The sequence below is a fragment of the Trichinella spiralis genome (assembly GCF_000181795.1).
Source record: "Trichinella spiralis strain ISS 195 chromosome Unknown Scfld4, whole genome shotgun sequence".
In the NCBI taxonomy this organism is placed as follows: domain Eukaryota; kingdom Metazoa; phylum Nematoda; class Enoplea; order Trichinellida; family Trichinellidae; genus Trichinella; species Trichinella spiralis.
This window is the reverse complement of record NW_003526943.1, coordinates 1,299,393-1,326,652: the sequence shown is the minus strand read 5'-3', so window position 1 is coordinate 1,326,652 and position 27,260 is coordinate 1,299,393. Positions and strand designations below refer to the sequence as shown.

The following is a 27,260-nucleotide window of genomic DNA, read 5'->3' as shown; positions in this document are numbered from 1 at the left end:
TGCTTTCTAATATGAAACTAAATTATTTGTTACATATTCATTGCTCACCTTGCATACTTGGCGGGCATTCTAAAGTCATTGGTTCTAAAACATACAAAAATTGTAATACCAAAATTGAAAAAGACAAAAATAACTACTGGTCTCAGGTTTCAAGAATCCAGGAACTTTGCACGGTGCACCGCCAGCACACCTATTAATTGGATCTAAATAAATAAGTAAATGACCCTTAAAACATCGCAATAGTTGGCATGAACAAATACATTAAATTAAAAAAAATATATAAATAAAATTGAAAAATATTTCAGTATTTTACATGATACAAATTTTGCATTTTATATCTTCATAAACTTACTGACGCTAAGAACCTCTTCTGGAAATACAACTTCTCTTTCAATTACTGGATAACCAGCAAATACTGTATTTAGCATAAACACTGATATGAATATGTAAGAAAAAATTCTGTCACAGCTCAACCATTCCATTTTCGTTAAATTTGAAAATGAGTCAATGTTTGCCCCCTACTTATAGTTTAGTCAAAATATCGCGGACGCGACCAAGTTGACAGCAGGTAGCATTCACGGTCAAAGCAGGTAAAGAGGATGCGCTTTTATCGTGTAGGTCAATCAAGAATCAGGCGAAAAAACTCTTAATGTGGAACATCAGGGCAACAATGGCGTTATGAAAATAGAAAAGAATTAAATTCTTCAAATTTTAATAAAGCAGTATTAGTGGCCTACTAAGGGAAAATTAAGTTCCAAATGCAAGCGAATTATGTGACGATTTTTTTATTTTCATATTTCCTGCTCTTGTATAAATATATTTCATTCATATTATCTGCTGTTCATGATGTGAAAATTGAAAAGTTTGTTACAATTCTCCAAAATCAAAATATATTCGGTGTTATACTGTATTGTTAAGAAGACATATATCTGTATATCTACATATAAAAACAAATACATAACGAACATTAAAGATCCATAATCATTAAATATTTTGATAAAAATAGGTGAGACATTATGAGCAGATGCATTTTATTAATGACATTCTTTATACTCACTGCACACCGCTAAGCACATAGTTGCAATGTTTTAGACTACGGAAATTCATAAAAAAGAAGATAGGTGAATAATTAGGTGAAATGATTCGTTAATTATGTTCAAATTATAAAGAACCTTGTTACCTAATTTTATCTATCAAAATGCATTGCTTCGAAGTAAAAAATTCATTAGTACTAAATTGTATTAATCAAGAATTTTTTAAATTTGACAATTCATTATATTAAAGTATTTCACAATAGTTTCATACAACTATATTATGTTGCAAAATGTTTTCTTATACATTCTAAATAAAAATAAATAGCATAAAGAAAAACTAAAATAGAACTTTCTTTGCTGAAGATACTTATCTTTGTGCAATTTATCACTTTTTTCTCAAAGAAAAATCAATTACTTGAGAATTTTAAAGCCTGCAGCATACACATGGCATTTAAAATATTTCATAAAAAGTTTTATAAAAGTCATTTTATTGTCCCTCTTAATTACCATCTTCAAATGACTACTGTAATGTTACATTGAGCATAAATATTACTTAAAAAATGTTGTACAAAATAGGCATGATCATACAAATTTAAATAGACTAAATATACTATTCCTATATTTATACACTCAACTGTCATTCAGTTTAATTCAGTGCTGTTATACTTTCTTTGAAATAAAAACGCATTAAATACATTACTTACCGTAAGTTGGCGGTGCAGGGACACTAATTTTCATTTGTCCTAGAAAATCAAATGATACATATTAAGAAAAACAAAGGAATTTAAATTTTGACTATAATGAATAAGAATTATGGTTGGAATTTAATGAAGTTAATCATCCCATAACTTTAATAACGTAAATTTTCTATATTTTGAACTTAAATTTAAAATAGGACTAATCTATATTTTCATATGTTTTTAATCAAAGTAATAAAGTAAATAATAGCATTTACTCGCTTGCTTTTAGTGTAATAATTTGATACAAATCTTTTACTAGGAGTAAATCTGCATTAAAAAATCAAGCCAATGTTATTATTATTTGTTTATTATAAGTTATGATTTATTATAACCGTCTTACTTTTAGTTTTTGAAATTTACTCTAGCATCCTAAATGATTAAAGTACCTGCAGCATATGAAGGTGAAACTGGAGGAGCAGGTTGTACTGGTTGTCCTTTAATAACGGTACATATAATATAAGTATGATAATTTCTTAATTTATTTACCATAAGGAGGAGATGGTGCTTGTTGAACACCTGCTGTGCCTACAATGCTCATTAATAATCCTCACTTTAGTAAGTGCAAGTACTCTTGTAATATCATACCATAAGGTGATACTGCATGTGCGGTAGGCTGTCTTACAGGCTCCACTAAAGTTATTTATTGTTATTACTATAACTATCTTTTAAAGCATATTTAAAACAGTAGGCAATATTTTAAAATTTAAATGCATGGTATTGACATGTGTAGCGCATTCATGCTGCATGATATGTGTTATATAATTAACATTAGGTATCTTCTTTAATTCAAGAACTATTTTTAAAATGAATAATTACAATAATAATGATAACAATTATTTTTCTATTAAAAATATTTTATTTTAGTCAATCATTTGCGATTCGAAATCTATTTTTATATATAATACATCACATTGCCTAGAAATTCTATTTAGTATTATTTGTAAATGTAAATTATTTGTATTCTTACTGTATGTTGAAGGTGGTCCTGGTGTAATCAAAACTGGTTGAGGTTGAGCTAAAATGATACGTAAAATTGAATAAAATGTCATGAAAGAAATTAATATGTGAAGAATAAATTTCATACCTAAACAGAATATATACATATACATTTATCTATTTATGTATTTTTATAAATCTTTTTATTTATCAAATGTGATTATGTAATCCATCAAAAATAAAATTAGTTATTGACTGTAATTACTAATAAATTTTCTCATTCAAAAATATTAGAAAAACGACAAAAATCATTATGCATATTTTTTAAGTTTCACAAGTATGTGCATTAAATACTAACCATATCCTTCTTGCCTACTGCCTGGGTAAGGTGTTGGTCCAGCAGGTTGAGGAGGGCTGCCTTAAAGTTTACTATGATTTATTATTTGCATTATATTTATACTAGCATGTTTTCATGTTATTAGTTTATGTGGTTATCGTCAATTTTAGAATTTTGCAAATTTAGTCACAACTTTAAAGTTTCCAAAACTGAGTATGCAAAAATGTAATTTTTTCTATTACACAAAATACGTAAAACTTTAAATACAGTAATTATGCATACAATTTCATAAAAATTAGGTTTCAGTTTTTATGAAATATGTATGCTTTAAGTTTAAACTCAAACTTGTATTTAAAAGTTTTATGGTATTTTATGGTATTTAAAACTTGCTCTGAATTATCATTATAAAATTAAATTTTTTGAAAAGACAACAAAATACCATATGATGGTCTAGGTACTGGTGCTGGTAAAACCATTGGACGCACGGGTTGGGTTGGCATACCTTCTAAATGTAAATCATTTTTTACAAATAAAATAGTTCGATAATATAATAAGAAAGAAAAAATATTAAAGATTTCTAATTATTAAATCATCAACAAAAAGAAATTGACAAACCATATGGTGATGAAGGCATAGGAGAACCTCCACTTTGAAGGGTGGGGCTTTCTGGAATAGGCCAATAGCCGCATGGATTAGTTGCAGTTGGAATGCAATAAGCTAATCAAAAAATGCTTAAACAATATTATTAGAACGGCAATAAAAGTAATTTACTTCCTGGGGAGTTCATCACTGGACTTCCTCCCCCATTTCCCCCCATGCTGCCATACGCTGAACGTCCTAAATTAGGCTGACTTTGAATGTTTGAAGAACCTTCAGCAATTTCTCTTTTTCTTGCTAAAAGTATTCAAATAGTTCATAATAACGATAACATACCCTTTTACGTATAACGTTTCAGAAGTATAAAAGAAATGAAACTTAATATTATATCTAAGCTGAAAATTTCAATTACTTTACATATAATTTATAATACGTTTTAATTATTTAGCTTATTAATTATGAGGGGATTGCTTACTTGCTGCTGGAGTCCACTTGCAGTTTTCTACGTTGAGTTCAACTGGGCAAAGAGATTTATCGGATTCTAGATAAGCCTAGTAATTAATGAAGCAAGTATAATAGTATTTCAGTGAATACCATTGCATTCGCAAGTTCCACATGACTTTTGACATAGAGATTTCATAAACTTTGCATTTTTATCACATTCACCATAATATGCCCAGAAACAACAAAATTGATGCTTGTCTTCACATTGAGAATGTTGGGGAGGTTGAGCAACTAAAAACATTTAAATGAAATTAGCAGTAATAGTTTTCAAGTCAAACAATATACCATTATTAGTTTTTGCTGGAAGAGATTTTGAAGAAGCAGCAACCATAAGTACAGACTGACAGTGCTGACTGACTAAAAATAAATAAACAAATAAATAAAGCAGTTTTTTAAATGTTGAAGCGTGAAAATTAATTTAAACATTGCTTCCGTAATTTGGTAATTTTAGTTTAAACAATGTCAACAAATAAAAATAATGGTGCATTTTTTGATATGATATTTATGAATAAATATTACTCTTCTCCAAATGTATTAAAAAAGGAAGAATACTGATTTCAATTTGGAAAAATTATTATTGAGTAATGATGACTTTCTCAAATTGGCATTAATAATATCATCGATTATATTTTACAGATTTAGCGCGTCACTTTTTACAGATTAGGTGGGAAAGTGACTATTATATGTAGTGACAGGTCAACCGGAAATACTTTCGAAAGGTGTGTACTGTTGTAATATGCATAAATAGTCTTCGTTTGACCTGAAAATCAATCGAGGCGAATTAATAAAGAGTTGCAAGGACCAGTGGTTGTCTTAAATGGTCTGCAAACAATCCGCCACTTTTGACCAATTTTGGTCATGCTTAAAATTAAATGCTGACTATTACAATCATGACTGGATGAATCCAATGGTCAAAAATAGGGTAAAATGTATCACTCAGCATGGACAGAATTGCCGTCCAGTTTCTTCCTTTCAATAGTCCCACTGGGTGCTTCATAGATGTTAATTTATGATTAAAGTTACGTTAATAAAATTACTTATTTCTTTTCTGTTTAGACAGTTATTTATTGATTCAAAATGAAAGTTTACAAAGTGAAAGTTATACCTTTTAGCGAAGACAACAATGCTAAATAGTACACTTGGGCAAGTTGTTAAAGTTGGGTTTTCATTTTAAAAATTCTAGATTGAAAACCTATGACATCTCAATTTTCCACTCTGATTGCGTACTTGACTGATCATAATTTCTTATTCTTAATATTACTAGGTATCTTGTAACCTGCAAGTAATGATCGCTTACATTGTTCAAATAAAGCAAAAAAAAGAGAACTATTATTTATTCTCATTTTAGAATGAATGCTTTCCCGTTTTGTCTTATGAAACATGAATTCTATATATGAGACTGTTGGACAGATCACATATAGCAGTGTTTGGGAAATTATTAAATAACAATTTTGCGTTTAAACAAGGCAAATCAATGCAAGCAAATGCCTTCAAAGCAAAAAAGCATTAAAATATGACTGATTGTTATATTTAATGATGATAGAATGGTTTATTTACTATGGTTGCAATATATTATATCAAAATAAATCCAATTACTTACGCGTAACGCATTCCAGAAATTCTGGATTATCTGATTCAGAATCTCGAGATGCACAAAATTCTTCAGGAAGTCGGCAGAAACGTGTTCCGCAAAGACCAATTGCACCTGTGTCAACCCATCTTCCTCCAATTGATGGTTTTGCGCCTAAAACATTTTCAACAAATATAAGCTTAAAATAAAAATGCATCCGAAAACAGTATGCAATGTCTAACTTACATGAGGGTATTCGACTGAATGCATCTAGCGCTTTTTTGGAAATGGATTCAGTTTGTGAATTAACATTTGAGAAAAGCAGTAAAACTGAAAGCACCGGCAATAGCGAAGGGAACATCATCAGCTTCTGAACTCCAAACGTGTAGTTTAGTAGCTTCTTCTGGTTGCGAGTGTTCTTTTGATTTTGCTTCTTGATTTTAAGATTTCCTCTCTCTGGTTGTCGTCCAATCAGTTGAGAATGATTTTGCAGACTTGTCGCCGACTTTAAAAGCATTTTAGACTAGTTTTTATCTATTCTTTCTTGACAGCTGTCACTGCTATTGGAGAGCACCAATCACTGGGGTGTAATAGGGTCAGCAACCGTTGCATTGAGTCTCTGACAAATCTGATGTCGATACCTTGTGACGTGCTATTTGTCAATGCAACGTAACAAAATTCAAAAAGGTCATGCAGAAAAACTCATTTATTTCAACCCTATCAAATTAATTAATGAACTGCTCCTTATATATGTACATGTTTATATATTTATATTCACACACCCCTGCACAAGCGCATGCACATGCATATATGTATGTATATGCATGTAGATCATCTTTTTGCTATTCATTAATTATTTTAAAATATTATTATGCTAATATGTTGTAAATTCAAAATTTTTTAAAGAATTGTAATGAAAACATTTATGATTGGAATTGTCCTTTGGAAATGGAGAGCATCTGACCCAGATCTCATCGTAACAGTGACCTGCAGTGATTGTTCCACCCAAAGTTTTTCGGTAATGCTGCTTTTTGAATGAGAAATATTTTCCACGCAGAGGTTGGGGACAAGTTTACATTTCAAACTGACCCAATGCTTTTAATTTTTGATTATTATTTGCTTAAAAAAATTTTTTTCTATATGAAACCAATTTCACGTGTTTGGCAATGATTGTAGATAATCTTTAGATGTTTTCTTCTGATAATAATTTGTCATAAATTAACCGTGATTTGTTAAATTTAAACAGATAAAGTAAAGTTTGATAATTTCATCCATTTGAATACTGATAATTAAAATTTTCACTTAATTGTAAAACATTACTTGCAATTTTAAACTCTTTAAATATTTTTTTCGCATTCTTCATATAGCCGCGCAAAACAATTATAAAATATCTTTATAACTGTACTAGATTAAGTCCATAAAGCTTTTATTGTCAATTCATAAGCTTCATTTTTCATTTATTGTGCATGATTTATCACTGTGCCTTTATATGCATGTATTTAGCAAAATAAAATAGAATGCACTTATAATTTGTATACAAAGTATAATTATGAGTAATGGTGATATCATGATTTTAGGCTACAATTTCATTTTAAAAACCTTAAGCAGTTACATTGAAATATAATAATTTATATTCAAAAATTAGCTATTTTTGTGGATATCAGCATGTATTTGGATGTGAAGCATCAAGTATTCTTGGATAATTTTCTTAATTTAAGATGTAGCTGCTGAATTATATCGTTCATAGAATATTTTTATCTCTTTTAGAACAAAGGAGGATGCATTGTAAAATTTAATAAATAAACAAGATAAAACTCATAGATAAGGAATGCAAAAATGACAGAAATTTAAAATTAACATTTAAATATTGGTGATTTTAAAAGTTTTGCCATTATTTTCATATGATTGAAAACATTTGCAAAAAAGTGGATATGAGTTCAAGCCAATATGCATAATCAACGTTGTTGCTTTTTTGATTCAGTAACTGGAAAGCATTTTTTGCAAGCACTTTTCCCAAAAGTTTAAAATGTATATTACATGTATAATGTGATAATTTATCTGTACGTTAAAAGCCCTATTAATAAAACAGGTAAACGTATATCTATTCAGGTGTCTTAAATTAACTTTCATCAGCAACAACAACATATTCCAAAAAAATGTTTCAGAAAAACTTATTCTATAAGTGGCTCATTTTTATAAGGTCTGGTTTCTACCTTTCTCAGCAACTACTGCTGAAGCATATTGTATCTTTTTAAGCGAAAAATAAAAAAAGAATTACATTACACATCACATCACATCACATCAAGCATCACAACATTGTAAATATTTTTTAACTATTAAACAACTTCCTGGACTTTGTGTTTGACATTAATTTTTACCCATTTACTTGACTTCTACTTAAAAAAGCATTAAATTGTATTTCTTTTCCATTTCTTTAGTAAAAATTCTTTTTCTCACAGAAAAAAACTTAAAATTTGAAAAAAATTACATTATTCAGCAGACCGGAAACAGTATTCGCCATCAGTATTATGACTTTACAGTTGATAAAAAATATCAAAAAATAAATTGTACTTTAAAATTTTAACAATTTTTCAGTACTGAAAATTTTACTACTTTACAATAAAAATTTTTTTGACATGAACTGATTTCACATAAAGGATTTCTTTGCATGTATGCATTTCATTTATCCAGGAAATAATTTTCATTAATTTACTAGTCAATTTACACTTTCAATTAAGTGAAGTAAAATTATTTAAAATTTTTCAAATGGTACATAAGACAACTAAATCGCTGATAACTTCAGGTGATACCTGCTTTTATGCATCCGTTTTGTTTAATTTGAATTTAATGCTATTTCAAAGTAATAATGAAGTGTTTATTTATATTTCTAAAAGAACTGTTTTATCCTTAAAAATAAAAAATGTTTGACTTTGACTGAATTTTTTCTCTTAAGAATGCTATTAACATTATAAAATAAAGTTTCTGCATATACTATTGTTTCTTGTATTTTAAAAAATTTCATTTACTTAATACGGAAAGAATTAAACTTTTTGAATTAACTGAACATTTTTGGTTCTGCAATGAATGCACACAAGCCAACTGTTGATAATGATGTCGTAGACAGATCGAATTATTTTTACACTCCGTCATTGTTGCTTCTGTTCCCACTTATCATCAGTACAGCCCGTGGATTGGGCAAGCAATCGAATGCTGGATGCCAGAGGAATTTAAATACGCTTGGGAGGAAATTACTGAAAAGTTTTGCTACATACAAGATATTTATTGGTTTCCGTTGAACGACACCATTCCGGAACGTTCAGAACGTGGGCACAATCACATTAGCTATTATCAGTCGGTGCCGTTTATTCCTGGTGTGCAGGAGCTGTTCTTCATTCAGTTTGTGTCTGCTTTGTTTGTGGCGTGTTTGCAACTTTCGCTTTGGTAATAGATAGTGCTATTTGTTTTAAATAAACTTCTTATATACGAACAGATTATATGAGGAAAATTAATTGTGTGCATTTTTATAAATTTTCTTACTGAAGAAATTTCAATACTGAAACGGTTGTATCGGTTGTATCAACTTTGAAAGAGCCGTGGGTGGGATGATGAAGGTTCATAAACCAGCATCATTGCCGCATCTTTTGCAAAGTTTTGCAATTAAAAAGGAATTTTTAAACATAATTTTGTGCGTCTTTCTCGCCGGGAATTTATCAAAAAGCGTGTGGATGCATCCTATTGATATTTATTTAGATTTTATATGTGTGTTTGGATAACAGTCTAGCTTTTTATTTGCAAAATTTAATAAAGTTTCTTTGGATAATATTCCAAACGCATGAAATTTATATACTATATTATTTATTAAATCATTACATTACACATAAAACAATCAATATTAAATTATCATTATGAATTATTAGTCATAATTTTAAATTAAAATCATGCGAAATAAAGTTATCGTAAATAGAAATATATAACTAAAACAAGAAAGATCAATGAGCCTACCAGGCAAAGCATTGTTACTTTCACATCATGATTCAATGCAGAGTGATCTAAAAAATAAAAAAAATATATGCAAATAAATCAACGGCAGTGATTAATTCTAATTCTATGTCTCACACGACTTCAACAATTGTCAATCAATGCAATGATAGTTCAAAATTGAAATTTTCATTTAGTTAATTAAAATAAAGTTAATTTAATTTGAAATAAATAAAAACTTTAAGGAATTCAAAAAACAGCAATATAACATCTAAATGCAATTTTTATTTACCATCCGGTTTCCTGCTTATTCTATCATAGCCTGGCTCCTGATAACAGGCATGGTAATCCCGTTCTCCTATGCACACTGTGTCATTTGGGCAGACAGTGTCAAAGCAAATATTGTCTCCTAAACAAATACTTTATTAAATAAAACTGCCATTTTTATTTAATATTCTATTACTAAATACTTTAAAAATATTCAAATAAATATATTTATGACGCTAAAAATTTTCAGTATTAATAAGTGAATTATATATGCAAAACTATTTTACTAAATGAGCTTAACGTTATTGTAACATAATATTAATTTTCTGAATTAAACATAGTTTAAAAAGCAAAAAAAGCATAAACATGCACACAAACACTGTCAAATGTTAAATATATAAATTCGTTAGTGTTGCAAAAGTACAGCTTACCTTCGCACGGTCCATTATGGCATACACATTTGTAGCCACCTTCTTGTGTATAAGAGCAATATCCAGTACCGCAGTTTACACCGAGACATAAATCATTCTCTAAACATTTATGCATATAATTAAACCATATTGTATGATATAATAATTTTAACAATCATTATATTTTTATTTCCATGGTTTGCTTAAACTCAATGCTTTGCTTATCAATAGCTTTTTTAGAAGTGAATGCAATGTAACTTATAAAAAGTAGAATCATTTTAATACCAATATAAGTATTGCTAAATTATGTTTTTATTTGAAAATTCTTATAAATAAATTTGTTCGTATTTAAATAAATTAAAACATTTACAAGAACCAGGGAAACCAACTCACTTTCACAAAATTTTCCATAAAATCCCTTCGGACAATTACAGCGAAAAGTGTTCAGCCCAGTTGAAAAACAAGTACCACCATTTAGACATTCAACTTTTAAGCATCCATCTATTTCTGTAAAAGCAAGAAACTCTTTGCTTGATTAAAATCTTTCATATTTGGAGAAATGTTTTAATACCTGTTTCACAGTTATATCCTGCATAGCCGATTGGGCAAAGTGTGCATTGCGAATCATCAACCTTGTCAGGATATAGGCATGATGATATTCGTTCAGTGCAATACTTTCCCGGACACGGGTGTTTAACTAAAATACAATTCAGTGAATGCATATTAATGTAAAATGCTTCAATAGTTGTTCAGTTTAATGTAAATTTACATGAAATTCAATAAAATATCTTTCTGAAACGTAAATAAACAAAGAATAAAAAGTACTTTTGAAAAGTAAATTGAAAGAAAAAATGAAAAAAACGATAATTTATCATTTAAAAAATTACCAAAATTATGAAAATTAAAAAACTGAATATTTTAAGTTTACTAAAAGTTTAAGTAAATGTGAATTAGTTGAACAATTTTATAAAATAGGCAAATGTTTAAAGCAAATAAAACGTTAAAATGTTAGAAGAAGATTCTTACATTCACAGTTTTGGCCCATATATCCTTCAGGACAATAGCAAACGTAACCGCCGTCAGAGCGGACACGACATTCACCATCGTTCAAACACATGATTCCTTCGCAGCTACTAATTTCTAAATTTTGCTGCTTAATATACATAAATAAATTTTTTAATTCAATAATTTTTTATTACTTGTTTCACATGACTCTCCTATATAACCATTAGGACACAGACAACGATGAAACACAAATGTTCCATAATCAACAACTATACATGTAGCACCGTTTTTGCAAGGCTTCGTCAAGCAGGGTCCAATGTCTGCAACAAAATATTAATTTCCACATCAGTAGTGTATTGTTGAGAAATTATTTCAAGAGTAAAATTTCATTGAAAATAATATTTCTTATTGTTTAACAAACGATCGAGCAGACATAGAAATAAACAGCAAAATATATTTTACGTACGGTTTCCACAACGTTTTCCTGCAAATCCCGCTACACATTTGCATTTGTAAGATCCAATTGTATTGATACAGGTTCCGTAATTCGAACAAAGAGAGGATTCCCTTTCACATTCATTAATATCTATCAGTCATATATTCAAATACGTTTATAGTTCAGATTTACATTAAAATACCTATGCTACAATCTTTTCCTTCAAATCCTTCATCACACTCACATCGATAACTGTAGTCTCCATTACAGAATAATTTGTAGGTACAGTTACCATGAACACATCCAGCGATTTTACAGATTTCTACTTCTAAAACGTTTATTTTTAATTTAATTTAATTTAATTTATTGTATTTCAATTAGAAACTGCATTAAAATTTTTAAAGCAGTCTAATCAGATAAAATTTCAATCAAACATATAGCAGAATGGATGAAAAGAAATAAAAATTCATGCATATAGTTCAACTTTAATTTTTTATATTTACTGAAATTTTTAAACATTACAGTATATAAATATACTTACCTTCGCAATGCTTGCCAGAAAACCCTACTTTGCATTTGCAAACGTAACCAACCTGATCACCTTCAAGATTTGCACATTCACCACCATAATAGCATGTCACTTTCTCACAGAAGTCAATTTCTAAAAGCCCGTTGTAAGTACAAATTCTTGAACTGTAATGATTTACTCGTTTCGCATAATTTTCCGGTAAAGCCTGGTTTGCATGAGCATTCATATGCATTGATTTCATTATCCAAATCGACGCATGTAGCTTGATTTTGGCAAAGATTGGTCTGACATGGATCAATTTCTAAATTTAGTCAGTGAAAAAGTATAATATTTGAAGCTTATTATTAAAGATACATATTAGTAATTCAATTTTTATGCAAACAAGCAAGTACAGCAATTATCAACAGAAAAGAAATATCATATTTACCTTTTCAAGATAATTATAATTCTAATTTTGCTGCTTTTACTCAAATGATTATATAAAATTCTCAAATGAATTAATTTGACAAATTAAATATAAATTGAAATTTAAAACAAAAAATCTGTGCCATAAAGAAATAAAATATCGAAATGTGTAATATACGCTTTGACTTTTGTGAGATTGCTTGCATAATGTCACTGTCAAATGTCTTGACGTATATCATTTATTTAAATGAAAAATGTATATTTAATTAATTATTTAAAACATTTGATATTTTAAATTACTTAATAACAAAAATGTTACATGGAAAAGCACAATAAATTGCTTTACTTACTTTTTTCACAGCGCTCTCCCTCAAACTTTACACTGCATTCACAATGATATGATCCAATGTTATTAAAGCACGTACCATTATTAAGGCATGGATAATTCACTTTATCAGCACATTCATCAATATCTAAATTAAAATTAATTAAATAATTCCCTTTTATATATACATATAAATAAAAGCATACCAATGCTGCAATCTTTTCCTTGATACCCTGGATTGCAGTTGCAAAAGCTTACATAGTCCCCATTTTCAAACAAATCATATTTGCAAGTGCCATGAATACAGGACACTAAATCGCATATTCGTATTTCTAAATTTATTAAACTTTCATTAATATTCATTACATGTATAAACAATAAAACAGAGTAAATATAACTTTATGTATTAAAACTGCCATAAACTAAGATTTAAAATAAACATAATTTCATTTTTAAATTTTGTAAACCATTGCATCTCTTACCTTCACAATGCCTGCCAGAAAATCCCGTTTTGCATTTACAGATGTAATTGTTATCATCGGTGTTTGTACATTCACCACCGTTTGCACACGTTACATTCTTACAATAATCAATTTCTAAAAAATGAGAATTGATTATGCTTTGCCTTTAAAATTTATACGTTTCATTGCTTTTTTCACATAATCTGCCTTCAAATCCAATTCGGCATTTGCATTCGTATTCTTCAAGGTCTACACTTAAAGTAACGCACGTAGCTTGATTTGAGCAGGGATTGTTACGACATGGATCAATTTCTAAATAAATTGTAATGTCAGGGAAACTCGTCATTAATTGTTGTGCATAAAGATGTTTAAATTATTTATATTCTAAAATGGCTAATTGTTTATTATTTTTAAAAATATTTATATCTCACTAAAGTTTACCAATAAATATGCTTATTAATGCTGAAATTTAATTTTCATCCTACTTTGCATCATATCAATTTTCATGCTGAAATTTCTAATATCATAATCTTCATATATTGCTATATATTTTCATTAGTTAATGGAAATTACATTTTTGTGATTGCTTGTGTTAATAACTTCCTTTACACTAAATTTTTTAAGATTTTGAATACACTGATGCCATACATAGCATGCGTCATATAAACTGATCATTAAAGAAGAAAAGCAATATAATTTTATCTAGACGATTTTAAATTCAAATGTTATTGCTTTTTCAATTACATAATTTTATAATATTCCAAAATACATAAACGTTTCAAGGCAATAGTAAATAGGTACAAAATCAAAAAATTCAAATCATACAGAAATGAAATATGGAAATGTGAAATATGCGCACTGACTTTTGCGAGATTGCTCGCATAATATTACTGTTAAATGTTTTGACGTATATCATTTATTTAAATGAAAAATATATATTTAATTAATTATTTAAAACATTTGATATTTTAAATTACTTAATAACAAAAATGTTACATGGAAAAGCACAATAAATTGCTTTACTTACTTTTTTCACAGTGCTCTCCCTCAAACTTTGCACTGCATTCACAATGATATGATCCAATGTCATTAAAGCACGTACCATTATTAAGGCATGGATAACTCACTTTATCAGCACATTCATCAATATCTAAATTAAAATTAATTAAATAATTCCCTTCTATATATACATATAAATAAAAGCATACCAATGCTGCAATCTTTTCCTTGATACCCTGGATTGCAGTTGCAAAAGCTTACATAGTCCCCATTTTCAAACAAATCATATTTGCAAGTGCCATGAATACAGGACACTAAATCGCATATTCGTATTTCTAAATTTATTAAACTTTCATTAATATTCATTACATGTATAAACAATAAAACAGAGTAAATATAACTTTATGTATTAAAACTGCCATAAACTAAGATTTAAAATAAACATAATTTCATTTTTAAATTTTGTAAACCATTGCATCTCTTACCTTCACAATGCCTGCCAGAAAATCCCGTTTTGCATTTACAGATGTAATTGTTATCATCGGTGTTTATACATTCACCACCGTTTGCACACGTTACATTCTTACAATAATCAATTTCTAAAAAATGAGAATTGATTATGCTTTGCCTTTAAAATTTATACGTTTCATTGCTTTTTTCACATAATCTGCCTTCAAATCCAATCCGGCATTTGCATTCGTATTCTTCAAGGTCTACACTTAAAGTAACGCAAGTAGCTTGATTTGAGCAGGGATTGTTACGACATGGATCAATTTCTAAATCAGTCAAATAACGTGAGTAAAATTTGTTATGAATTTCATTTCTGAATTGCTTAATTATGGTTAACTGAATTTTAAATTTCATTTACTCGTAAATATTCTTATTAATAGTGTAATGAAATTTCTATTATATTTTTTCCATTAGGATTATTATTTATCTGAAAATTTTGTTATCATCATTTTTATGCAATGTTTCAGATAGAAAATAATTGATAAACATTAAAAGACCGTAATCATTACTTATTTCGCAATGTGTCCCTTCAAATTTGCTTGGGCATTCACACTTGTAAGACCCAAAAGTATTGACGCAAATACCATCATTTTTGCAAGGGTTTTCTTGGTAAGTGCATTCGTTAATGTCTAAAAATTCATTTTCATTTATTTAGTTCAAATTTGTAGATAAATACCTCCATCGCAGAATCTTCCAGTGTATCCATTTTTGCATTCACAAAACACTGAAGTTTCATCAACTGAATATTTGCAAACACCAAATTCGCATGATATTTCTTCACATATTGATATTACTGAAATGAAATGATGTTCATCTAAGTTTGAAAGCATTCAGTATTTATTTATGAAAATTAATGTAAATGCATAATGTAACAAACATTTTCCTAATCACTCTTTTAAATATTAAACAAAATATTACACATGCGTTACTGATAAAATTATGCATGAAAAGTTTTATATACTTTCGCAATGCTTGCCACTCAACAGCGGTTTGCACAAACATTCATAACCGCCTTCACTAAGATTAAAACACGTACCACCATACATACAGGTCTTTTCTTGGCAGAAATCAATCCCTAAAAAAATGAAAAGCTTTATTTATTTAAACGCAGTTTATGAAATGCATCATTGATAGATACTTGTTTCACAAGTTTTTCCTGTAAAAATATCACTGCACAAGCATTCGAACCCATCTTTCAGCTCGCTTTTAGTAACGCAAGAGGCATTGTTTTGGCAGGGATTAGGTGTGCACATATCCGTTTCTAAATAATTGACAAAAGAATTTGTCAGTCAATTGAATTTTAAGAAAAGTTTCTTAACATTTTTATTTTAATGCAATAATAAATGTTAAACTATATTTAGTTAAGGAATTGAAAATTTGCATCACATAAAACTTTCAAACAATGAAATAGAAATTTTTACCAAATTCACAATTTCTACCATCAAATCTTATCGGACAAATACATTTATATGAGCCAACTTCATTCACACATTTTCCATTGTTAAGACATACTGGATTTGCAATATCACTACATTCATTTATATCTGAATACAAAACAATGGTTTATAACAATAATAATAATTTGTAAAATATTCAGATAAAAATACCAGTGGCGCAATCACTTCCGGTATAACCGTCATCGCAGTTGCAATACGCAGCGTAACTTCCATTTTCATATAAATGACTTATGCATTTTCCATGAATACAAGTGATATTTTCACATAGGTTTATTTCTAATATGTTAATATTTGTTTAAATTAAAATAGATTAATAAAATATTTTAATCAGAGCTTCTATTAAAAAAATTACATAATACATGAACGTGCTTATTAGAGAGCTCATAAAAGTTGTTGATTATCATTTGTCAATTATCTTTTATTACATTATCATTGACGCTACAGTAAACTACTTTTAAAAATAACTCTCAAATTAATGTCAACTATCAAAAAATAATCATTAAAATGGTTATAAAAGCTTTTAAATAAAAAAAGAGTCAGTTGACAATACTTTATTAGAGGAAATGTTTCGTTAAAATTCTTACCAGTATCACAGTTGAAACCTTCATAAGGAAAGTCACATTCGCATGTATAGTAATAAGAAATAGATTTACATTTTCCATGTTTGCATGGACTACTTTTACATGCACCAATAACTAAAAGTAGCAGCAGTAAGCAATATAAAACAAAAAATTTCATTTATTGTGTGCAATTCATTTTTAAGCAACGCCGTAGCATATGTGCACCTAAGCATATCAGCTTTATCTTAACTTCTCAAAAAAACATTTCCACTTTCTCATTTTGGTACATCCACTAATTTTTCATTAAGCAAAAGTTAAACATAATTGCAATGATTAATTGCTTGGTCAGAAGGGATATTTTTTGAAATTCTGTTTCGGTTTTTTAGCTAAAAGTGATTTAAACAAAGATTAACGTTACTAAAATATTTGATTCATTATTTAAATTCTGCTTAAAGAATTAAATTATACCGTATTTATTACATTATCATATTTTCTCAAGTGAGAATGAATCTCTTTAATTTACATGCATGCACACAAAAATTCAATCACACTCATAAAATTAATCTATTTATTTAAGTGTAGACTATAAGCTTTTCATTTACAGTGACTTTCAAAGTTGCAAGTTGGCAACGGCACTGTCTATAAAGTTTCCGAAATTTTTAATTTTAATGTACATTCAAATCGAATCAGAAATCATAAATGATAGACTTACACGTTTCACAGGCGGCACCAGTATAACCTATCATACATTCACATTTGCCTTCATTGGAACAGACTCCATATAAACAAGAGCTTTTACATGTTCCTTCACCTTTCTCTAAAATTACAGTTTGGTAGTTTTACATGATAATATAATAATAATGACAAAAATAGAATTATAATTTTCAATCTAATGTATAAATAAATATATTAATTCAGCCCTTAAAAATTTCATATGCAACAATTGTTTGAATTTTGCATTCGACTAATACATAGTCAGTTGCAACAAAAATTGTTTCACCTTCAATTACTTACTTTTTTCACAAAGGTAACCTTCAAAAGGAGGAACACAAGTTTTACACCTTCTGTTAGCATAGTCCCATTCTAAGCACTTGACTGAAGCATTTTGAAACAAACAAGGAATAAAGAGAAAAGTATCTAGATAATATGAACTGAGTGTTCCTATTAAAACATATGGCTCTTCAGTTCCATCGTCAGTAATTAGTTCATAATGGATTGCGGGATTCCTTGTATTTCTGTAAAAAGCGAGAGGAAAGCATTTATTTTTTCTAGAAATAATGCTAAACATTCCTTGGCAGTTTGAGACGTTTTTCATAGATACGTGTGTAACGCTCTTTCTCCCACTATAATGGATATCCACAGTTTCAACACTATTTATGTAATACAATCCAGTAACATAATGAGCCGGTATGCTTTGTTGGAAAAGTCTATTTAAGGTTTCTCTTGGAATAATCACATCCTCCACATTATAAACCGTATCTGAAAAAAGTTAAATTTTACTTTTCAGAAGAATTCTTATTTAGTAATTAGCATACTTGGTGGGTGACTGATGCCTGCAGCTTCAGGCAAAGCAGTTTTGCAGGTGTGTGGTTGAAAGTTCTCATCTCTTCTACTTACTTGCACCCAAGCAAAACAACCTTCTCGCTCCAAATGTTTACTTGGAAAGACCAACTGGTTTCCCACTTGAACATAATCATTGTTAAATAAGCAGTCCTGCGCAACAGAGGAAATGGAAAAAATGAAGATAAGCAGAGTTTTCAAGAGCTTCATTTCTCACAACAAACTAAAACAGAATACCATTAAACAGTAAAGTAATGAATAATATTAAGTAATGAAATTTTTATTTTTAACTGCATAAACATAAAACTGATTATTATTAGTATTATAATATATAATCAAATAACTAAATGTAAAAGCGTCTTACCCGAAGTTGATAACTTTCAAGAAATAAAGCGAAAAATTATTTGACAAAACTAATCAAAAATTTAAAGCAACTTGACAATAAAATTTAACTTTAAAAATTAAAATTTCTGCAATTTGTTTAAGGTGCTTTAAAGTTAAATGTTAAAATCAGGGGATTTAATATATGTTGCAATCATTGAATCCACATGAAAAATAATGGGCTAAAAAAATTTTTCATATAAACATTTCATAAGTTATTAATAAATATCTTTATTTATTTTATTTTATTTCTTAAAATTATTTTTGTGGTAAGCAATTTTTCTTAATTATCATTAGTAGCCTACTTTTCCAAATTACTGTAACAGCAACATTTTGCTCTACATGTGATTTTGTTCTTACGCTCGCTTTTACTGGCGTAGACAGAAAAAAGTAGACAGATGTATCACTCTTCTAAATACAAGGAAGAAGATCAGCCACCAGAAATTGAAAGTGATTTTATTTTACGTCTTCCAAGTGTAAAGCGGACAGTTTTTTTGCATTATTATGTTGTTTTAATTGTTTTGCTTGTCAGGAAGAAGCAGAACAGCTGAATAAATTGCTCGAACAAGACAATGTTGAGAAGCAATTGAAGATCTTCGTTGATGTTGATACTCACACAGCAGAAATCAAATTATGCGATAAGAAATTGAAAGGACGGGTATTACTTTACATAGTTATTTACAGAAGAGTGTTATTTTTTGATTATGGTCATTTTGTGTTGAAATTTTATGTTTAGTTGGTTGATTTACCCTGTGTTGTTGAATTGCAAAAAACTTTGGATAAGAAGAATTTTTACAAAGTCACTGATGTTTCTCAGATGGTTATTTGTGAAAAATCGGATGATGAATCGAAGCAGAGCAATTCACTGAATGACGACAAGAAATGTGAAAAACGCTTTCAGTGGCCACATGGAAGTACGTTATTATAATTTTTATTGCATTTGGTGAAAATTTATTCGATAATAATTTGTTGTTGCATTAATTTTGGTTTTAGTGTTTTTTTTACTTAATTTAAGAAACCAGTAAAATTCATGAATTACATTTGTTGTTGGTACATTTTTATTTGAAATTTTAGTAACACCACCAATGAAGAATGTTCGAAGACGCCGGTTTCGCAAAACTCTGAGAAAAAAGGTAAAATTTTTAACAATTACAATGTGAAGCAGTGTGTAAATAAAGTTGCTTTTAAGTACATGGATGCTCCTGAAATTGAAAGAGAATTAAAAATTTTGTTGCGGTCGGACCTCGAATGTGCATCTGTCAAGTGAATGGCTTTTCTATTTTAAAATAAAATGTTTAAATAGTGAACAGATTATATGGAAAATTAGTTTCAATTTGATAGATTGTACAACAACTATTGCATATTAGTTTACAGTAGTGCATTAATTCAAAAGATTTATCGCTTTTATTTCATCGAATGTAGGTCTTCTATATTTGCATTAATTACAGTTTATTTGTATAATTGGTAATTCAGAAAGATTTTTGAAGTTTGAAATTTCCTAGGGTGATGATGAAATTTTAAGCTTATATATCAAAATATAACTATTTCAAAATATGTAAATTTTGAGATATTGTCTTGTATCAATCGATCAAGAAGCGCAATCTCGAAATAGCACTACCAGTGCAAATGCTGTGAAAACTGCTGATTTGCATGGTTCGAATTCCGAAAGTGAAGTAATAAGTAAGTGACTCAATTGATTTGCCTATTTTTCTTTTCATTGATAATTGATAATGGTGTATGTAATTGATTTCAGATGTAGATAAAATTTTCGGAGAAGATTTCAGTACTAGCAGTGATGAAAGTTTTGACGAAGATTTACAAAACGTTGTATCCAGATCAACTTCTTTCCCTGAAACAGTTGAGAAATTATCCTCCAAAGATGGTAGTAGTTCTGTTGATGAAGGTAAACAATTTCGTTGTGATTTTTTTGTTTGTAAAGAAATTTAACTAAAAACAATTATAAATGTTTCTTAATTGAAGGTGCTATTCGTCGAAGATTAGCTGAGTTGCATAGCAGTTTAATAGAGTGTGAAAAAGAAAGAAAACATTGTCAACAAAAGCTTACGACTTTAAAAAATCCTATTTTACGAGTATGCACATAGAAATTGTTGAAATATTTCACAAATATGGAATAAAGTGAACTGATTTTATAGGATCGACTGTCAGTTGAAATTGAAAAATATGAGGTGAAGGAATCGAATTTGAGGAGCGAGGTAAATTTTATATCTTTGGCGAATTAATCTTCAATGATTTATTTGTAGATTGATTCAATAAATGCTGTTCTTGCAAAGAAGTGAAGCAGTGAAATTGATTCTCCGCTCTGTCATCATATCAGTCAATTTTGTGTATTTGATTATTGAACGATATTGTGCTACGGTATTCAAATTTATAAAGTGTAAAGATTTATTATTTTTTAACTTTAAAATGGCATTCATTTTGGAAACAGTGCTTTTTCAAATTCACATTTTTGTTCTTAGCATGGCAGAAGCATCTAACATTAAGCAGTGGTTAAACGGGCTATTTTGTTATCATTTTGTTATTTGTGAAATAGATTTGTTGAATATTTGCATAGCTTCGAAGCTGGGAAATCATGCCTTGAAGTGAAAAAAGCGAGAATTCAGAATGGGAAATGGAATTCAATGCAGAAAATGACATATAAGTAATTATTAATATAGGCTATATGCCAAAGAATGGCTTTTGTTCGACGCTTGGATAGCTAGTTTGAGTTTTTAATTTGAAAGTTTCTCAGAATGAAATGTTTTATATTTTTATATAATTTCGCGTTATTTGTGCATTTGCACTGATTAATTACTCAAAACTTTCTGCGTGTTAAAACTTTATTTATTATGATGAAGAATATTATCATTCAGTTATTTTTATATACAATTCTCTGATGTAGCAAATCATACACTTTCTCAATAATAGTAATAATAATGTTTTCCAGTTTCTCTAGTGCGGCCAGTTATAAAGAATATCCCATTTGGATGAATCACATTTGATGGTTCTCTTCTGAGGGTTAGGATTGAATGTGACGCTGAGCTTCACCTTCTTCTCCGGAACTTCAACCTTCTCACTGTTTTCGCAACGTCGTACTTGGCTCTCTTTAACCATTTCTGCAATTTCTTTTTTCTTTTCCTCAAAAATTTTCATTACATCTTCCGGAGCGCTCTTTGTCCTTCTCCTTTGAAAAGCCCTGTTTAATTGTTGTATGCTTCTATACTGTGACACGTCTGCCATGCTCATTGAAATTATGTCCTATAAAATAAAATAACACTTATATGCTTTAAAGCTGTTGAATATGGTGCTAATAAAATTTTATGAATAAATTCTTTGTTTCGAATTAAAAATTATTTATTTTTGTGCAAAAATTTATCTTCATGATGAATCACTTCAATTGCACAAATGTTCAGTTTCATTAGGAACATCACAAAATGTTTATAAATCAGTTACAGAAATAAAATAGCGTAGTTATAAAATTTACTTTACTTAATCAAAATTACTTTATTATAAATTATCATGCAGCATCATATTATAAAATTGTTTGTACAGTTTATATTATTATATATGTTTGAATATTATTTATAGAATTAAATAACTACACGTATTATTATTAAATGTATTGCATACCTCAAGTAGATAAGCAGAGAGCAGAACGATGAACGCAACACACGCTAACAAAAATGGTAAAAATGACTGGCCACTCTAGTATAAAGATGACAAGCAGATAGCCACCACTTGCACTGAAAAAACTAATAGTGAATGATTACACTGTTTACTCCAAAGTAATCCTATGCTTTCCATTTCTCTGATTGGCTGATTTATTTCATTTGCTAATTTGCTTGCCCCTGATGTAATTATTATTTTCCATTATCTGCGCTGAATTGGTCATGCCCTCTCCATATAATTTTTTATTGATGCATTTTCAATTAATATTCTGCGCGCATATTATTTTATTTTTATACCAAAATACATTAAGTGTTATGTTTTTATAAGATTGAGATAAAATTTCAATTTAAATAAGAATTTTAATAATAAATACTTATAATATAAATAGTATTTTTTGCATATCATCTTTAAGTTATGTAATCTTCATCTGAAGAAGAACAATAATCAACAATGCAGATGAATTTACTTCACTCTAGTGCAAATATTGTTTTTTTATTATTTTATATATGCCAGAAAATAGTATAATGCATGCAAAATGAAAAATGGTCGACGAATGTTTTGACTAACAAAAATACCAATATTTTCTTTAAAGCTACCGATTCTAATCTTTTAATGGGCTCGAATTGTTAGATATTTGCATAGCTATCATTTAATCATAATAAATATTTAAAATAGATTTATGCAAATTTATGAACTTTTCTGAATTAATCTGGAATTTGTTTACAAGATTTATCTCAAATGGCTATAAGTATTAAGTGATGAACTTGATTAGCTTTCAGTATAATTTTTTTGATAAATGTGCTTTCCTGTAAAATTCGCATAATTCGCGAAAATAAACAACAAAATTTTTATCTTATTTTGGAATTGCATGCTTCAGTTTTATTGTGGAGAGACACTTTCTTCAAAGCCAATTATTTTTAATAAATGCTAATTATTTTCAATAAATGACCTTTGCTGAAAAGGCCGCTATACTTTTAGCTATAGTACGAAAATCTTCTTGTTAATAATCATATTTTTAATAAGCCATTGGCGTTGCAGTTGGCGAATTTATAAATGAGTCCAACTCACTATGAACAGTGCAATAAGCTTTATTCTTTTTACTTGATAACAATTAGCAAATTCCTTCGGTCAAGGTTATAGACAGAAATGGAGCAGATGTGTTCTTTGTCTGTCTTTGTTTTCTAATGCATGAACAGTTAATCCTAGGCTTTACCAATCAAAAGTAAGTCTGACAGTCATGCCCTGGAACTGCAATTTAATTATATATGACGCAGGTATTTCTTTTGTCAACCGTTTTATTTAAGCTTAATAAGCTCTAATACTACTTCAGCTAATATTGTAAATAGCAGAAGCAGACAGATAGATATCAATGGAATAGATAAAAGTGTAATTTAATGAAAAGATTAATTGAACTGTCATATATAATATTTCTAAACTATTGTAGATATTGCTATTATTATTACTATTGCAGTTTTGTTTATGATTTCTGATATTTTCGAACTGAGCTTAGCTTCTTATCAGATTTTTATCATATTTTCTTTTATTAATTACATGTGTTATTTAATAATATAAAATGTCTTTTCAATAATAACTTTAAAATTTACGCATGTTACAAACATCTTATTGCTGAAAAAATTATTTTGAACTAATTTTTAACTACAACTAATATAAACCAAAATTTGAAATTTTAAGAATATTGCAGAGTAAAAAATGATTCAACAAGGGAAGGGAAATATGGAAAAAACAACATTAAACTTAATACGTTTTAAATTTTGAAATAAATTGATTTTTACTAGTAAACAAACTAGAATAAAAAATTTTTTCATTTCATGGTACTATAATGCTTGCAAGTCAACATACTGTAAACTCAGTAATTTATTCACTTTAATGATGCTTGCAAATGCAATTGAACTTGGTTAAGTGCGCATGGAATTTGGCAAAAATTTCCATACACTTATGCAAGTTGCGCACTTATCCAAAGTTGGGAATTATGGAGAGTAATTGAAAGGGGAAATAACTTCACATTTACAAATAGGTTTGATGTGAAAAAATGTCCATTTATTCCAAATAAAATTGTCAGAAAGGTAGGTTTGAATTATATTTTTTAGTACCAGCGTTGCTATCTGATCTTCAGTTCGGTCTAGGTTTGTCTGATTTATGCTATTTTCGTGAAAATATGACCAGATCTGGGTCAGCTTCCTTTTGAGTTACTTCCTGGGAAAGCAGTAGTTGTTTTGACTTTCGGCTAGTTCACGTTGTCTGTGATACGCAAGCTTATTGTCATATTGAGAACAATAAACTTTGCTGAGTATCAATAGTTGCTATGGATGATAAACCTAAAGCGGCCGGGAACACGCCTACTGTGCACTTAAGGACTGCCTATTGCGAATAATAAATGTCGTGGAGGTCAGCAAAATGATGCATTTATCAATTATTTTACCGTATAATTAACTGCAGGGAATGATGTTAGAGCAAAATTTTGTGCACTTAACCAAGTTCGACTGTAATACATATATATAATAAATTTTAGAGAGAGAATCTAATCTTTTAATATAAAATTTTATTAATGAACAACCGTTCTAATTATTAAAATAAATCATTTCATGATTGCAATGATTTCAATGTTAGCTATGTTTTAGGCTATTTTTTGAGAAGTGTGTTTTATATTATTTGCGATAGTTTTGCTTTGTTTTTATTAATGGAAAAGAAAAAGAGATATGAAAAAATTCAGCATCTTGGAGAAGGGCAAGTATGTGTTAATAATGCTTCTGTATAATTTTATGAGTTATTTTTCAAAGTTAATTCTATGCAACATCAACCAGTTATTAGATCATTGATGTTTTATATTTAGGCGGTCTTTATTATTTTATTTTTATCATAAAATAAATATTTCTTTTAGCTCATGTAATTTCATAAATATGTTGTATATAATGTTGGCTGGTCAAAGTGAAATTATAATATTTTAAATTGCTTACTTTGTAATTTTAAGTACGATTTTATAAATATACTCAAAAAGTATTTGTTTTAGTTATTTGTCTGAGATTTAACCGTTTTTTGAATAATTACTTACACTGATTGGTTATTTTGCAGTTTGCCAACGTTTACAAAGCGAAAGATTTGGCCGAAAACAAAATTGTTGCTATTAAAAAGGTTTTATATAATTATTATGAACGTTTATTCGATATTTTCATGTTGTCACATTTTAGATTAAAGTTGGTTCAAGGGGAGAAGCCAAAGATGGTATCAACAGAACTGCGCTTCGAGAAATTAAACTTTTGACAGAACTTTCACATCCTAATATTGTCCCCGTAATGATGAATCAGTTTCATATTTTAAATTATACATTTGTCGAAGTATTTTAGCTGCTCGATATTTTTGGTCATCATTCAAGTATATCATTAGTTTTTGATTACATGGCTACTGATCTAGAAGTAATTTTTGTCTACATTTCCAAAGATATCTATTACATATATTTCATTACAGCGCATCATTAAAGATACGAATGTTCTATTATTGCCCTATCACGTGAAGAACGTGATGATCCAAACTTTGAAAGGTGTTCAATATTTGCATGCGAATTGGATATTACACCGGGTTGGAAAGACAGATTTCGATTGAATTTGACAAATAATAATGCTTTGATTGATATTTTAGGATTTAAAACCAAGTAATTTACTGGTAAATGATGAAGGTATTGTCAAGTTGGCCGATTTTGGATTAGCCAGGCCTTTTGGATCACCGAACCGTATTTATACAAGTCAAGTAGTCACAAGGTGAAGGGTGGGGTATTGGGGTATGGGGTTGCGTTTTCGAACGTTATTCCAATTCCAGGTGGTATCGTTGTCCAGAACTTTTATTCGGTGCAAAATATTACGGGGTAGGTGTGGACATGTGGGCAGTGGGTTGCATTTTTGCCGAAATGCTTCTTCGGACTCCTCTGTTTCCCGGTGAATCAGATTTGGATCAATTGCGAAAAATTGCAGACGTGCTTGGCACTCCAACCGACGAAGATTGGGAGGCATGTTATTTATTATTCATATTATTCAATTTTGTTTTATTCAATTCATTTTCAGCACATGAGAAATTTGCCGGATTTTGTCAGCATGAATCCAAGTCCCGGCATTCCACTGCAGCAAATTTTTACCACAGCAGACAACGATTTATTGATGTTATTGTCATCATTGTTAAAGTACGATCCATTGAAACGTTACGACAGTGAACAAGTTAGTGAAACAGAATGATTGACTTTGAAATTTGCATATTTAATCGTTCGATTTAAAATATTGAATTTTTCAAGGCTCTTCAATCAGATTACTTTTCGAAAAAGCCTTATCCATGCGCTAATGTTGAAATTGCGCAATTGTTGCAGCAGCCTCTACTGACTGGAAAGAAACGACACTGCGAAAGTTTGTGCTAGTTGAAAATGTGTACAAAAAATATAAGCTTTGACGGAGGTTTTTTGTTTTTCAGATGTTACAACAGGCGGCAAGCGGTTGCGTCTTTGAAAATTATTATTGCTATCATCAATTTCATAATTGATCAAAATAAATAGATAAAGTTGAAATGGAAAGCAAAGCAAAAGAAATTTATTCC

General features: G+C 29.0%; 7 protein-coding genes across 7 annotated transcripts; 3 read left to right on the top strand and 4 right to left on the bottom strand.

The window, feature by feature from the left end:
* Positions 1-900: 900 nt before the first annotated feature.
* Tsp_00308 (putative vegetative cell wall protein gp1) lies at positions 901-4,635 on the bottom strand. The gene is made up of 14 exons (XM_003376078.1): positions 4,573-4,635; positions 4,434-4,505; positions 4,311-4,379; positions 4,120-4,195; positions 3,819-3,941; positions 3,663-3,764; positions 3,487-3,552; positions 3,069-3,128; positions 2,742-2,789; positions 2,360-2,404; positions 2,261-2,299; positions 2,161-2,208; positions 1,739-1,777; positions 901-929 (listed from the first exon to the last, which is right to left on the bottom strand). The coding sequence occupies exons 1-14, from the start codon at positions 4,633-4,635 to the stop codon at positions 901-903; spliced, it is 879 nt and encodes a 292-aa protein (XP_003376126.1).
* Positions 4,636-5,740: 1,105 nt separating this feature from the next.
* Positions 5,741-6,235, bottom strand: Tsp_00309 (conserved hypothetical protein). Its single transcript, XM_003376077.1, has 2 exons — positions 6,059-6,235; positions 5,741-5,917 (listed from the first exon to the last, which is right to left on the bottom strand). The coding sequence occupies exons 1-2, from the start codon at positions 6,233-6,235 to the stop codon at positions 5,741-5,743; spliced, it is 354 nt and encodes a 117-aa protein (XP_003376125.1).
* A 233-nt stretch (positions 6,236-6,468) lies between these two features.
* Positions 6,469-9,163, top strand: Tsp_00310 (innexin unc-7). The gene is made up of 5 exons (XM_003376076.1): positions 6,469-6,530; positions 6,625-6,728; positions 7,364-7,407; positions 8,216-8,257; positions 8,897-9,163. The coding sequence occupies exons 1-5, from the start codon at positions 6,469-6,471 to the stop codon at positions 9,161-9,163; spliced, it is 519 nt and encodes a 172-aa protein (XP_003376124.1).
* Positions 9,164-9,516: 353 nt separating this feature from the next.
* On the bottom strand, positions 9,517-18,830 carry Tsp_00311 (putative calcium binding EGF domain protein). The gene is given in 31 exon segments (XM_003376075.1): positions 9,517-9,564; positions 9,721-9,767; positions 9,989-10,105; positions 10,395-10,491; positions 10,750-10,880; positions 10,945-11,070; positions 11,448-11,513; positions 11,573-11,698; positions 11,845-11,964; positions 12,017-12,142; positions 12,356-12,475; positions 12,522-12,644; positions 13,099-13,221; positions 13,280-13,405; positions 13,556-13,652; positions 13,800-13,846; positions 14,562-14,684; positions 14,743-14,868; positions 15,019-15,161; positions 15,177-15,309; positions 15,541-15,672; positions 15,720-15,836; positions 16,005-16,118; positions 16,182-16,304; positions 16,465-16,587; positions 16,651-16,776; positions 17,085-17,195; positions 17,669-17,699; positions 17,809-17,877; positions 18,382-18,539; positions 18,596-18,830. The coding sequence occupies 31 exon segments, from the start codon at positions 18,828-18,830 to the stop codon at positions 9,517-9,519; spliced, it is 3,504 nt and encodes a 1,167-aa protein (XP_003376123.1).
* Positions 18,831-19,399: 569 nt separating this feature from the next.
* Positions 19,400-21,298, top strand: Tsp_00312 (putative transcription initiation factor TFIID subunit 7). The gene is made up of 10 exons (XM_003376074.1): positions 19,400-19,489; positions 19,534-19,659; positions 19,738-19,915; positions 20,076-20,134; positions 20,164-20,264; positions 20,569-20,681; positions 20,755-20,904; positions 20,982-21,091; positions 21,155-21,214; positions 21,263-21,298. Exons 1-10 carry the CDS (start codon positions 19,400-19,402, stop codon positions 21,296-21,298), a joined length of 1,023 nt encoding a protein of 340 aa, XP_003376122.1.
* Positions 21,299-21,950: 652 nt separating this feature from the next.
* Tsp_00313 (putative parathyroid hormone 2 receptor) lies at positions 21,951-22,802 on the bottom strand. The gene is given in 4 exon segments (XM_003376073.1): positions 21,951-22,256; positions 22,274-22,305; positions 22,696-22,741; positions 22,752-22,802. 4 exon segments carry the CDS (start codon positions 22,800-22,802, stop codon positions 21,951-21,953), a joined length of 435 nt encoding a protein of 144 aa, XP_003376121.1.
* A 1,575-nt stretch (positions 22,803-24,377) lies between these two features.
* Tsp_00314 (cyclin-dependent kinase G-2) lies at positions 24,378-27,084 on the top strand. Its single transcript, XM_003376072.1, has 7 exons — positions 24,378-24,429; positions 25,307-25,416; positions 26,030-26,098; positions 26,322-26,440; positions 26,499-26,544; positions 26,741-26,890; positions 26,965-27,084. The coding sequence occupies exons 1-7, from the start codon at positions 24,378-24,380 to the stop codon at positions 27,082-27,084; spliced, it is 666 nt and encodes a 221-aa protein (XP_003376120.1).
* Positions 27,085-27,260: the final 176 nt, after the last annotated feature.